The sequence below is a fragment of the Gossypium hirsutum genome, chromosome A13 (assembly GCF_007990345.1).
Source record: "Gossypium hirsutum isolate 1008001.06 chromosome A13, Gossypium_hirsutum_v2.1, whole genome shotgun sequence".
Classification (NCBI taxonomy): Eukaryota; Viridiplantae; Streptophyta; class Magnoliopsida; order Malvales; family Malvaceae; genus Gossypium; species Gossypium hirsutum.
Window position 1 is genome coordinate 111,293,221 of NC_053436.1, and position 13,631 is coordinate 111,306,851.

At 35.1% G+C, this 13,631-nt stretch overlaps 1 protein-coding gene and 1 pseudogene across 5 annotated transcripts; one reads left to right on the plus strand and one right to left on the minus strand.

Annotated features, from left to right (window-relative positions):
* Positions 1 to 568: 568 nt before the first annotated feature.
* LOC107929697 (uncharacterized) lies at positions 569 to 5,179 on the plus strand. Of its 5 annotated transcripts, none has more exons than XR_001692914.2 (10): positions 569 to 797; positions 897 to 947; positions 1,451 to 1,567; positions 1,867 to 2,187; positions 2,766 to 3,199; positions 3,283 to 3,382; positions 3,832 to 3,891; positions 3,981 to 4,073; positions 4,159 to 4,267; positions 4,754 to 4,799. XR_001692914.2 is itself a non-coding variant. In XM_016861233.2 (10 exons), exons 1-10 carry the CDS (start codon positions 732 to 734, stop codon positions 5,066 to 5,068), a joined length of 1,671 nt encoding a protein of 556 aa, XP_016716722.1. In that variant the 5' UTR covers positions 575 to 731; the 3' UTR covers positions 5,069 to 5,179. The 5 variants fall into 5 exon arrangements, 4 of the variants coding, with proteins under 4 accessions (XP_016716882.1, XP_016716957.1, XP_016716775.1 ...); XM_016861233.2 differs by having other exon boundaries at positions 575 to 797; positions 4,154 to 4,267; positions 4,754 to 5,179; XM_016861393.2 differs by lacking the exon at positions 2,766 to 3,199 and having other exon boundaries at positions 3,283 to 3,387; positions 4,154 to 4,267; positions 4,754 to 5,179.
* A 1,188-nt stretch (positions 5,180 to 6,367) lies between these two features.
* On the minus strand, positions 6,368 to 13,420 carry LOC107952928 (lysM domain receptor-like kinase 3; annotated as a pseudogene).
* Between the last annotated feature and the right edge of the window lie 211 nt (positions 13,421 to 13,631).

Here is a 13,631-nt window from a genome sequence, read left to right on the forward strand (position 1 = left end):
TTTTATAAAAATAATTTATTTTTCAATTACATTTTAATGGCACTTTAAAAATATAATTTTCACAAAATATGTATGATATCTCCATGAGAATATTTAATACAGCTCCATGCATAAATTTCATGCTGTGAATCAATAATAATATGATATTTCATAGGGGAAAAATAAAATAATAATTAAAAATTTATAAATAAAAATTTATAAATTTATTTAAGATAAATCCAAATTTTAAATTTCAAATTTCAAATTTAATACTCAATACAAACCCTAAATTCAAAATCCAAAATAAATTTTAAGCCTAAACCCCCCCAATAGTGAATGGTAGAAAATTTTTTATTTCCAACAAAAAAAAATCACTTAAATTTTAAGCAAACAATTAAAGCAAAATGGATTAAAATGATAGCTTTGTATGAATTTATATAAAAATTATGGAAACAAATCTCAAATAGTAATTGTACAACCTCAAAGTAATCCTTAAATAGATCCCAATATTGTAAGCAACGTTAATGGCTTCTTTTTGCATGATGTCCCATTCACATACCAAGAGACGGTTAGTCCTCCCCAATACCTTTAAACCAACCTTCACCCATTGAAAGCTCCTCACCATCTTCAATTCTTCATATTAATATTTTCTCAAATATATACAGCAACAACAAAAGAACCCAACAACCTCAACACTCTTCCTTTAGTTTTAAGCTTTGGGGGTCTCCTTTTTTTTTTTAGATGTTTCAACCATGGCATTTGATGGTGGGGTGGGTTTCAAGTTCATGGACAGCCAAGCTGCTTTGTCATTGGAGATTGTAAGTTCTGAAAAACCATATAATGTTTATAGTGCCTTCTGGTTTTTGGCTATGGTTTTTTTTTTATATGTCATTTTTTATTATTATTGTAAACTCTAGAGGAAGAAGAAGCTTAGTGGATTGCAAAAGAGAGAGGCACTTGAAAAAGAGGTATCCTTTTATCACGAGTACCGTGCATTTGTAAGAATGAAGATGTGTATATGTTTTTTAACCATTGATGTTAGAAGTAACATGATATTTTATCGGTAATTGTATTAAGGAGTTGTTTGTATTAGGATTTAGGTTGTATTTTGCTTTTTTTTATTTAAAAAATTAGTAAATTAGTCTTTATCAAAAAGTAAATTGGTTCTTTTTCTGTTAAAAAATTGACGTAGCTGATGAAATAATTGGATAGTTACATGTGATGTGCCACGTGTACCTCATGCTGATGTAAAGGGATCGGTTTTAACAGTAAAAATGAATAGAATTTTTAACATAAGGACCGATTTACCTTTTGATATTACGTAGAAGGATTAATTTATCTTTTTTTAATAGAAAACAAATTGTAATATGATTCATAATAGAAATGATTTTTTTCAATTACGTTTTGAAGTTTTTATCTATGGGTTTAAAGATGATTATATGTTATTTTTTTTGAATTCATTATTATATAGGTTTCCATGCTTCAAAATATGCTAAATCAAGAAGAAAAAATGCATGAGATTCTTACACAATTTCAGCTTCAAGAGGATGGCTCTTCTATCTCTATCCCGGATTTCCTCCCTCCCAAAGTAAGCCTTTTCTCTCTCATTTTATTCTCTATACATGCATACATACAAGCATATGCATATATATATATATGGAAGCAGGATATTAGCATAGTAGAATTTCTTAGGATCACTAGAAGAGATTGGGTTTCTACCCTAAATTCCTTGTCACATTATTCGGATTCTTTATTTTTTTTAATTTATTCACGGTTTAAAGATCAAGCATACTCGTAAACGATACATATTCAACGTGTTATGGACAAAAAATAACAGTGACTAACCATGCACTTGTGTTATATATCCATATTGTTTGAATATTGTAGATGAAGGAGCTATTAACAGAGCTGGCTATGGTAGAAAGTGAGATAGCTCATTTAGAAACCCAAATAAGCCAACTTAAACATGGTCTAAACCAAGAACATGAAGTCATCATCACAAAGGAAAAGACACCATCAAAACAAAAGAATCCCATAATGCAAGATCAACAAGAAAATATAGTTTTTGAGACCAAGGCTTTGCATTTCATCAGCAAAGCTATTAAAGGTGATTATACTCTTACTGACTTCATGAGCCTAAATGAGACAATGGGGAATTCAGGAGCACTATTCCAAGAGAAGATCCCGAAGAAAATTGGTTACTTCAAGGTAAGGCTTCTTACATACGAAGGTGTTGTAATGGAGTTTTGTATATAATAATGAATCCTTTTTTGTTTGAGTTAGCTGCACCAAACATATTCAAATTATGATTTTCATTTTAAATTGATTCTCAAGCTATCGATGTTATATCAATAAAGTCTTTCTATTACTAAAATCGTAAGTAAGACGTTAGATATTAAGTGACATAATTTAAAATGAAAAAAATAAAGAGAATGAATATTGTAAAAACGAATGTTGTAAAAATCTTGATTTTCGAAACTTTTACCTAAACTATAGTTCTTTCTCTCTTTCGTTTTGGTTTTAATTTATTTTTAGCTTTTAATTTTAAAAGCTACATGGAAACATCTTATTTTTCTTTAAAATTTTCATTTTAAATTATGTCACATAAGATTTTTCGTGTCATTTAATGGTTAAATTAACGGTTTCAATAGTGGAAGGATCTAATTGGTATAACATCGATAGTTTAGAGATATAATCATAACGTTCAAAAGTTAAGGGACCAATTTAGAATTAAGCCATTATTTGAAGATACCTTATGCAATTAACCTTTTTTGTTCTTTTTTCAGACAAGGGAAAGTATTGTAGAGGCCAACTTGGACCTACCACCTAAATCACCATCTAGCAAACTGATTGTAGAAAAGAATAGCCATAATTGGCATCCCAACAAGTTATCAGAGAACATCATGAAATGTTTGCACTTCATTTTTGTGAGGTTACTTAGAACATCAAGAGCAATGGAGCTAGAGAAGTCAACCAATGTTACTAGGTCTATGAACACTCCATTAAGCTCAAGAAGCTTTAGGGTAGAAAATACCTTGAATCCCAAATCAAATCCACAAAAGAAATTAAGGCAACAAGATCCTTATGGTATTTTCAATATGGAAGGGTCTATTCCAAGGGACATTGGTCCTTATAAGAACCTTGCCATATTCACATCAAGCTCTATGGACCCGAAATGCATTTCGAGTTCAAGTTCTATTCCTTTACTTAAAAAGCTAAGGTAATATTACTTGGACTCAAGTCTGAGTGTTTGAATGTGTGTTTTCGTTTACATAAATTCTGATATTGTTTTTCCATCTCCAGGGTCTTGATGAGCAATCTCCAGAAAGTGGATTTAAGGGCATTAACTTACCAGCAGAAATTAGCATTTTGGATCAACATGTACAATGCCTGTATTATGCATGTATAGTATGGAAATGAAGCTTCCTTTTATTTATCAGTAAAAGTATCATAAAGACCTTTGTGACTAAGAGTTAGATTGTATTTTACCCCCTTTACTTAAAAAATGGACAAATTAGTTCATGTACGTTAGATCAAAGAGCAAACTAGTCCTTTCTGTTAAAAATTTCATCCATCTACTATTATAAACTGGCATGACTAATGAAGTATGCTGACATATAGGTACTAGTTTTTAACAATAGAAATGAATGAATTTTATAATAGAATGATTCGTTTTTTCTTTGATCTAATATATAGGAGGAATTAATTTGTTCCTTTTTTTGTTAATAAAATGGTTCAATTACAATTTGACTCTTAGTACAGAAGTCTCCATGTTACTTTTAGCTTTGTTTTTGTCATTTTGAGAGAGGTGATTGCATTATGTGTGCCTAAATGATCATTTCGTTATTATAGGGATATCTCCAATATGGTCTACCTGATACTTCTGAAGATCTTTTGGCTATGATGAACAAGGTACATCTTCCAATTTAGTTTCCTGGGGTGCATGTTAAAAGTAGTGTTATCCCACATCGGTTAAGTAATAATATCTTATCGAATTTCAGGCAACTCTCGATGTCGGAGGCAACAAAATAAGTGCTCAAGCAATGGAACATCACATTTTGAGGAAACAATCAACAGGTTCAAAGATACAAGAGGTAAACTTTTTTAGTACTGTCCCTATACATATGTATGTTCTGGTTTTTGGCTATATCCTAAAACAAGATCATATCCAAAGGGTAGTGACAAAGAAGACGACGGAGAAGCCACCATTCGGAAGCTTTACGGACTTGAATTAACCGACCGAAACGTCACGTTCGCTCTATGTTGCGGAACTCGATCTTCACCAGCAGTAAGTTCCATGGCAAAAATCTACCAATAACCTTGAACAAACTATGAAAATAAATTACTAAATCCTCGTATTAGGACTCAATCTTTTAAGAGTTGCTTGTATATAAAGATCATATAAGGGCATAATTTTTACAAAAAATCTCAATTAAGGGCTTTTCACGCACTTTAATCTAATTTGTAATAAAAAATTAGGTTAATATTGATGTGTTAAGAACAAAACAACATAATAATTAAATCAGATGATGGTTGAAAATTAAAGAAAGTCAACATTTAAGAGACCCTTATTTGAGTAATACTTTAGAAAAATTTTGACTCTTATTTAACTATTTTGAAAGGTATGGCTTTTATTTGAATACTTTTGTAATGTTAAGCTTTTATATGATCATTTTAAAAGATTTAGTCCTTCAATAAGCAACCCCTAAACAGTTAGGCCCGAATTCGAGGATTTAGCCAAAATAAATCAATAAGTTACCCTTTTTTTTTTCAGGTGAGAATATACACCGGTGATGGAGTTTCAACTGAGTTAGAGAAATCAAAACAAGAGTACTTGCAAGCATCAATAATGGTGAGCAATACAAAAAAGATTGCATTCCCAGAACTGCTGCTGAACAACATGTTTGATTTTGCTGTGGATATGAACTCATTGGTTCAATGGGTTTGCCAACAATTACCCACTTCTGGTTCGTTAAGGAAATCAATGGTGGATTGTTATAGGAACCATAATGCTGGCAAAACATCATCACCCATTAGTGTTGAGAAAATACCATATGACTTTGAATTCCAATATCTGCTAGCTATGTAAACAAATTTTCTTTTCGTTTGTTTGGCATGAAAGAAAATATGAGATTATTTATCTGAGAAAATTTAAGCTTGTTGTTGACGCCATTGTTATGGTAACCATAGCTTTTTGGTCTCTGCTTCTTTTTCTTTCCCTTTATCTTGCAATTTAAGATATTAAACGAAACCCGCCCCCCCCCCCACCCCCACGTGTGTAAAGTCTTTAGACTTTGAAATAGCCAAACCTTTTTAAGTCTCCCTTTTGATTAATTCTTAACTCCTACAATTCCTTTGTTATTATTTTGGGTAATATAGAATAGTAGTGGCTTAATTATTAGTAAAATTTTTTTAAGTTATTTAATTATAAAAAATTATAAAATAATCCTTAAATTATTAATGATATTTAATTTTATTAGAATATGTATTATTTATTTGGATAATGGATACAGTTTAAGATATTTAAATCATTAATTAAAAAATACTTATAATTTTGATTATATATAAAAGATCTTTTAATATATTTAAATATTTAAAAAATATTGAAAATCTTGAAATTGATTTTTTATATTTAACGTATAGTAATAATTAATTTGAATAAGAATTAAATAATAATAATAATAATAAACCTCAAATAAACTATTTGATAATAAAGGAAATCATAATTTGATTCCCCTACAAAATTATTGAAGCCCGCATTTCACACGTAATGCACGAGACTATTTCAATAGCTACGACAAGTCTACAACAGGCAGCATATGCCGAAATGTAACATAAATATATGAATATCTTAATATTTATAAAATAAATTATTGATCTTATAAACTAATTCATAAAAAAAAATTGAATGCTTTCATTTTTTTATTTTTGATATTGAGAAAAAAAATTACAGTAAAAGTATCATGAAATTCTTTGTATTACGAGTTAGATTGTATTTTATGTTATTTACTCAAAAAATTAGTAAATTAATCCCTATATATTTGATCAAAGAGCAAACTGATCATTCTGTTAAAAAATATGTTTATACTATTAAAAATTGGCCTTTATACTTTAGTAAATCACGTGTAATTATTTGGTTATTCCGTTCGCTACGCTAATTTTTAACAGTAGAAATGAATGAAAATTTTAATAGAAAAGATCGGCTCATTCTTTGATCTAATGTACATAAATTAATTTGTCATTTTTTGAGTAAAAGAAAACAAAATATAATCTAACCCTTAATAAAAAAAATTCATGAAAATCACAAATGTATAAATTAAAGGCAATCCATTAAAAATTTAAAAACTTAACTGAAATTATGTATTACCAATAAATTAATCACAAAAAATTACGGTAATTATGTTAAGACATTTTTGTTGTTGTTGTTGAATACAGAAAAAAAATACTTAAAAAATTGGTAATTTTGCACTTGTGTCAAAATCAACAAAGAAATACAAATTAAAGTTAAACTAATAAAGCCGCCATTTTCCCAGCTCATCTCATCTGGGCGCCAATGAGACAGAAATGCCTGTCGGAATATTTACATTATCCGACCACTTTTTAGATTCCAAGAAAAGTTTCGAAATTTTCCCTGCCACGCGTCCCATATCTGGCCGTTTATCTGGATCCACGTGTACGCAATCCAACGCTAGACGTATCAACTTCTGCGCCACGTCGACCGGAAATGAATCGTTCAACCGTCCATCAATCCACCTCCTCAGCCCATCACTTCCCTCCGCCGTCGCTGCCTCCGCAGTATCCATCAAAGACGTTCGTACGAAATTACCTGTCTTTTTATCGAACCGGTATTTTAACGCCTCCTCACCTGAAAACAGCTCCAAAATCACCACTCCGAAGGAGAAGACATCGGATTTCTGCGTCGCGACGCCGCTAGATCTGAACTCCGGTGACATGTAACCTCTTACGCCTTCGAATTGTCTATCTCCGCTATCAGATCTCTTCAATTTCCTTAAACTCGTGGCTTTAGCTTCTTCCGTTATTTCTTCGATCTCCGTTTCGCGTTTCAAGCTATCAGTTTCCACCGCTACTTCCTCTTCCGTTTCGCCCAAAGCTGTGCGGTTCCAAAATGGCAAATCTTTGCATTGAAAGAGGGCTCCGTAACGATAATGCTGCTGCTTTTAATGTGATTATGAACGATACTGAGATTCAATCCGGTTTTGTTATGAACATAATCAATGCCGTGAGCGAGATCAGTAGCAATCTGCATTCTTGACATCCAATTCGAAAGAACAGTAAAGCTTGGATTTCTAGGGTTTCTCAAACAATCAACAAGATTCGATCCTTCGACGAACTCATAAACAAGGTAAATATGATCTCCGGAAACGGATGTTGAAAAGACAAATTAAAAGGGGTGTTGAAAAGTCAAAAAAATGAGAGGTGCAAGTGGCACCGAAAGAAAAAAAAATGGTAGGCAAGTGTTTAAAGTTGAATGGGATAATTGCAATTTTGGTCCCTAATTTTTTAGACCATTTGCAAGTTAGTCCCTGAACCTCAACTATAAATAGGCCTAACCATTTCTCATTTACACTATCCCAACCAATCTTTCTCTCTTAGTTTTCTCTCTTCTCCCATTTGAGAATTCTCAAGGAATTTTATTTGTTTGTAATATTTTGAAGATAGTAAAGTTATCATCTGGTGTTAGTGCCCGAGGACGTAGGTATAATTTACCGAACCTCGTTAAAACTCTTGTGTTCTTTCTTGTCCTATTTTTCTTTCAATATTTGAGGGTATAATAGTAGTATTTAATTGTGCTATTAAATTACTATAGAAGGGATATTCTGACTAAGGAAAGACTTGGTATTTAAGAGATCCATGTGATCCACCTCTCTTCCCTGGGAATTGAACTTTGTGTGATTTTTTAGTACAATAATTTACACGCTTCCGACCCTATTGGAACAACAAGTGGTATCAAGAGCCGAAGGTTAATCGTAGTATGCTCTGTGGTTGCAGTTTAAACTGATCTTCCACATCAGAAAAGATTTCCTTAGGTATATTGAAAGATTATGGAGAAAACGGTCGGTGTAGGAGTTTCAACATCGTCCATGTGGACAAGACCGACAATTGCAAATGCAAGATTGGCCGTGGAGATCTTTGATGGCACGGGCCATTTTGGTATGTGGCAAAGTGAGGTTCTAGATGCCCTTTTTCAGCAGGGTCTAGACATTGCCATTGATGAAGAGAAACCAGATGATGTACAGGAGAAAGATTGGAAGGCGATCAATCGGTTGGCATGTGGCACAATTCGATCATGCCTTTCTCGAGAGCAGAGGTATGCTTTTTCAAAGGAGACTTCTGCAAATAAGTTGTAGGTGGCACTTGAAGAAATTTTTTGAAGAAAAACAGTCAAAATAAGCTCCACTTGAAGAAAAGACTGTTTCGCTTCATATACGTCCCAAGTACCACAATGAATGATCACATCACCAAATTTAATCAGTTAGTCACTAATTTGCTGAATATGGATGAGACATTCAAAGATGAAGATTTGGCTTTGATGCTGTTGGGGTCACTTCCTGAGGAGTTTGAGTTCCTAGAAACTACTCTACTTCATGGCAGGAGTGATATATCTCTGAGCGAAGTCTGTGCGGCCTTATACAGTTATGAACAGAGAAAGAAGGACAAACAGTCAATCAGAGATACAGAAGCTTTAGTAGTCCGAGGTCGTTCATACACTCGGAAGAAAACTCAAAAGGGGAGATCAAAGTCAAAGTCCAGACTCGGGAAAGATGAATGTGCTTTTTGTCATGAGAAAGGCCACTGGAAGAAAAATTGTCCAAAGCTGAAGAATAAGGGAAAAGCTGATGTAGATGCTTGTGTTACTAAGCATGATACTAGTGACTCTGAACTATCACTGGTTGCATCATCATCGTCGTTCCATTCAGATGAGTGGATATTGGATTCGGGTTGTACCTATCATATGTCCCCTAACCGGGAGTGGTTCTCTGATTTAGTAGAACTAAATGGAGGAGTTGTTTATATGGGAAATGACAATGCCTGTAAAACTGTTGGGATAGGTTCAATCCAATTAAAGAATCAAGATGGATCAACCAGAGTTCTGACTGATGTTCGATACGTGCCCAGTTTGAAGAAAAATCTCATCTCATTGGGAGCCTTGGAATCCAATGGTTCAGTTGTTACTATGAGAGATGGGATTTTGAAAGTGACATCTGGCGCACTTGTGATATTGAAGGGCATCAGGAAAAATAACTTGTATTACTACCAAGGTAGTACAGTTATTGGAGCAGTCGCTACAGCTTCCGGTAACAAAGAATTGGACTCAATGCAGTTGTGGCATATGAAGTTGGGACATGCCAGCGAAAAATCCTTGCAAATTCTGGCAAAGCAAGGATTGTTGAAAGGTGCAAAGGCTTACAAATTAAAATTTTGCGAGCATTGTGTTCTGGGAAAGCAAAAGAGAGTGAAATTCGGTACTGCTATCCATAATACAAAAGGTATTTTGGAATATGTTCACTCAGATGTGTGGGGGCCTTCCAAGACACCTTTATTGGGAGGAAAACACTACTTTGTTACTTTTGTTGATGACTTTTCCAGAAGAGTTTGGGTGTATAGCATGAGAACTAAGGATGAAGTGCTTAGAGTTTTTCTTAAATGGAAAACTATGATCGAAAACCAGACTGGCAAGAAAATCAAGTGGCTTAGGACAGACAATGGAGGGGAATATAAAAGTGATCCGTTCTTCGATGTGTGCCAAGAGTATGGTATTGTTCGACACTTCACAGTTAGGGATACACCACAGCAGAATGGATTGGCAGAGCGTATGAATCGAACATTGCTGGAGAAAGTTCGATGTATGTTGTCCAATGCTGGGTTGGGCAAGCAATTTTGGGCTGAGGCTGTAACATACGCTGGCCATCTTGTTAATCGTTTGCCATCATCTGCATTAGAAAGAAAAACTCCTATGGAGGTATGGTCTGGAAAACCGGCTACAGATTATGATTCCTTACATGTGTTTGGATCCACTGCATATTACCATGTGAAGGAGTCAAAGTTAGATCCGAGGGCAAAGAAAGCTCTCTTTATGTGAATCACTTCTGGAGTGAAGGGATTTCCTCTTTGGTGCTTAAGCACAAAGAAAATGATCTGTAGCAGAGATGTTACCTTTGATGAATCTGCCACATTGAAAAAGGTAGCAGATAAAGATATTCAGACGAGCAATACTCCACAGCAGGTGGAGTGTACTCCAAAACAGGTGGAGTTTGAGCAGATGGGATTTGCCCAGTTAATAAGTCTAATTCTCCAGCTACAATGGAGGAATTAGAGGTTGAAGAGGTTCTAACCCAAGAACCACTAAGTACACCAGAACCAGTTGCAGTTGCAAGGCCACGGAGAGAAATTCGTAAACCTGCTCGATTTACTGATATGGTGGCCTACGCCCTTCCCGTTGTTGATGATATTCCTATCACTTATCAAGAAGCAATGAAAAGCTTAGAAAGTGATAAATGGAAAAGCGCCATGGATGAAGAAATGCAGTCTCTCCGGAAGAACAATACTTGGGAGTTGGCGTAATTACCGAAAGGTAAAAGGGAAATCGGATGCAAGTGGGTATTCGCAAAGAAAGATGGATCTCCTAGCAAGAAGGATATTCGCTACAAGGCAAAATTGGTAGCTAAAGGCTACGCTCAGAAGGAGGGAATTGACTACAATGATGTATTTTCCCCTGTTGTGAAGCATTCCTCCATTAGAATTTTGTTGGCCTTGGTAGCACAGTTGAATTTGGAGCTAGCTCAACTTGATGTTAAGACGGCTTTCTTGCATGGTGAGTTAGAAGAGGAGATCTATATGACCCAGCCCGAAGGATACACAGATGCTGGTGGTAGAAATTGGGTTTGTAAGCTGAACAAATCGCTATATGGATTGAAGCAATCCCCGAGGCAGTGGTACAAGCGATTTGATAGCTTTATGAGAAGGCAGAAGTACACAAGAAGCAAATATGACAATTGTGTGTATTTGCAGAAGCTGCATGACGGATCTTTCATTTATCTACTCTTGTATGTTGATGATATGTTAATCACTTCGGAGAGCCAAAAAGAGATAGATAAGCTGAAGGCTCAATTGAATCAAGAGTTCGAGATGAAAGATCTAGGTGAGGCCAAGAAGATTCTCGGCATGGAGATAAGTAGAGATAGACAGAGAGGCAAGCTTTGTTTGAATCAGAAGCAATATCTGAAAAAGGTATTACAATGTTTTGGTGTAAATGAAAACACAAAACATGTAAGTACCCCACTTGCTTCTCATTTGAAACTTAATGCTCAATTATCTCCGAAAACTGAAGAAGAAAAAAAATATATGGAAAAAGTCTCATATGCTAATGCAGTTGGGAGTTTGATGTATGCGATGGTGTGTACGAGGCCTGACATTTCACAAGCTGTTAGAGTTGTGAGCAGGTATATGCATGATCCTGGAAAAGGACATTGGCAAGCTGTGAAATAGATTCTACGGTATCTTCGAAAAACCGTAGATGTTGGTTTAATTTTTGAACAGGATGAAGCACTTGGTCAGTTTGTAGTTGGATATGTTGATTCCGACTTTGCTGGTGATTTAGATAAACGTCGTTCAACTACGGGGTATCTGTTTACTCTTGCGAAAGCCCCAGTGAGTTGGAAGTCTACCTTACAGTCTACAGTAGCTGTGTCTACTACAGAGGCAGAATATATGGCAGTTACAGAAGCTGTTAAGGAGGCTATTTGGCTTAATGGATTGTTGAAAGACTTAGGAGTTGTTCAAAGTCACATAAGTTTATATTGTGACAGTCAGAGCGCTATTCATTTAGCGAAAAATCAAGTCTATCATTCAAGAACCAAGCATATCGACGTAAGATATCACTTTGTGCGGGAAGTCTTTGAAAAAGGAAAAATTCTACTTCAGAAGATTCCGACAGCAGATAATCCCGCAGATATGATGACCAAGGTGGTAACAACAATCAAGTTTAATCATTGTTTGAACTTGATTAACATCCTGAGAATTTGAGCACCTTTAGGTGTATGGCGCTCGAGAGCGCATTTGGAGGCACTACAAAAGATAGCTTTATCGAATTTGGGGAGTTGAAAGAAGTATGTGAAGATGTGATTATCCTAATCAAATCTTCAAGGTGGAGATTGTTGAAAAGACAAATTAAAAGGGGTGTTGAAAAGTCAAAAAAATGGGAGGTGCAAGTGGCACCGAAAGAAAAAAATGGTAGGCAAGTTGTTTAAAGTTGAATGGGATAATTACAATTTTGGTCCCTAATTTTTTAGGCCATTTGCAAGTTAGTCCCTGAACCTCAACTATAAATAGGCCTAACCATTTCTCATTTACACTATCCCAACCAATCTTTCTCTCTTAGTTTTCTCTCTTCTCCCATTTGAGAATTCTCAAGGAATTCTATTTGTTTGTAATATTTTGAAGATAGTAAAGTTATCATCTGGTGTTAGTGCCCGAGGACGTAGGTATAATTTACCGAACCTCGTTAAAACTCTTGTGTTCTTTCTTGTCCTATTTTTCTTTCAATATTTGAGGGTATAATAGTAGTATTTAATTGTGCTATTAAATTACTATAGAAGGGATATTCTGACTAAGGAAAGACTTGGTATTTAAGAGATCCATGTGATCCACCTCTCTTCCCTGGGAATTGAACTTTGTGTGATTTTTTAGTACAATAATTTACACGTTTCCGACCCTATTGGAACAACAACGGAAGCACCAAGGAGTTTAATTATGCTCATGTGATGGCTTCTACAAATGACGGATAATCGTTCTTTTAGCTGAGACGTTTGAATTTTGTGGCGGAACTTGCGCTGGAAAACAACGGTGTCACGGCCGCGGAGGTTGCAACGCCAACAAGCGGCGGTGGCAGTGGAAGAGGAGGAAGAGTACCGTTTGGCTAGGAAATTGTTAGTGGCAGCTCTGATTTCACTTATGTGATAGATGTGAGGGTTTTCAGGGAGGGATTCACGGAGGCTTGAAAGTGAAGTACGGCTTGAAATTGATGTTCCGGCCCCAGATGACGTCGCTTTGTTATACAATGAAGAGGAAGTGTAAAAGTCGCTGGCGGGATTAGAAGAGGAAGGAATCGCGGAATGACTCAGGCTACTTGACTGAGCTCCAGGGGAGTGACTTGGGCGAGTTCGTTGAGATCTGGACAAAACAGGTCGAGGTTCCGACGCGTCGGTTGCCTTTTTGGTTTTGCACATAGAATTGAAAGAAGAGGACCAAATTGGAAAAAAATCAAAAAATGGATGAGTTTGGGGTTAATTAGTCGGAAATATGAACAAAGAAAACATAGCGAAACAGGCGATGATTATTTGTTATAGAGATGGGCGCCGCCTTGAACCTGCGCAAGTGGGAACAGCCTCTGTTTCTTCCCCTGTAGGAAACTTGTGGAAAATTCTTGGTTTAGTCCTTTTAAATATGAATTTCTTTTAAAAAATTATTTAAAAGTTTAGAAATTGATATAACATGAAGACGAAATACAACGCGTTTGTCCTTTTAGGCCGAAAGAAAGGGACGGACCCTAAGCTTGTTGGACCTTTTCTTCTTCGGGAGATTAAAACAGAGTGAAAAATAATTATTTATTTCATATATTATTTTAATATTAA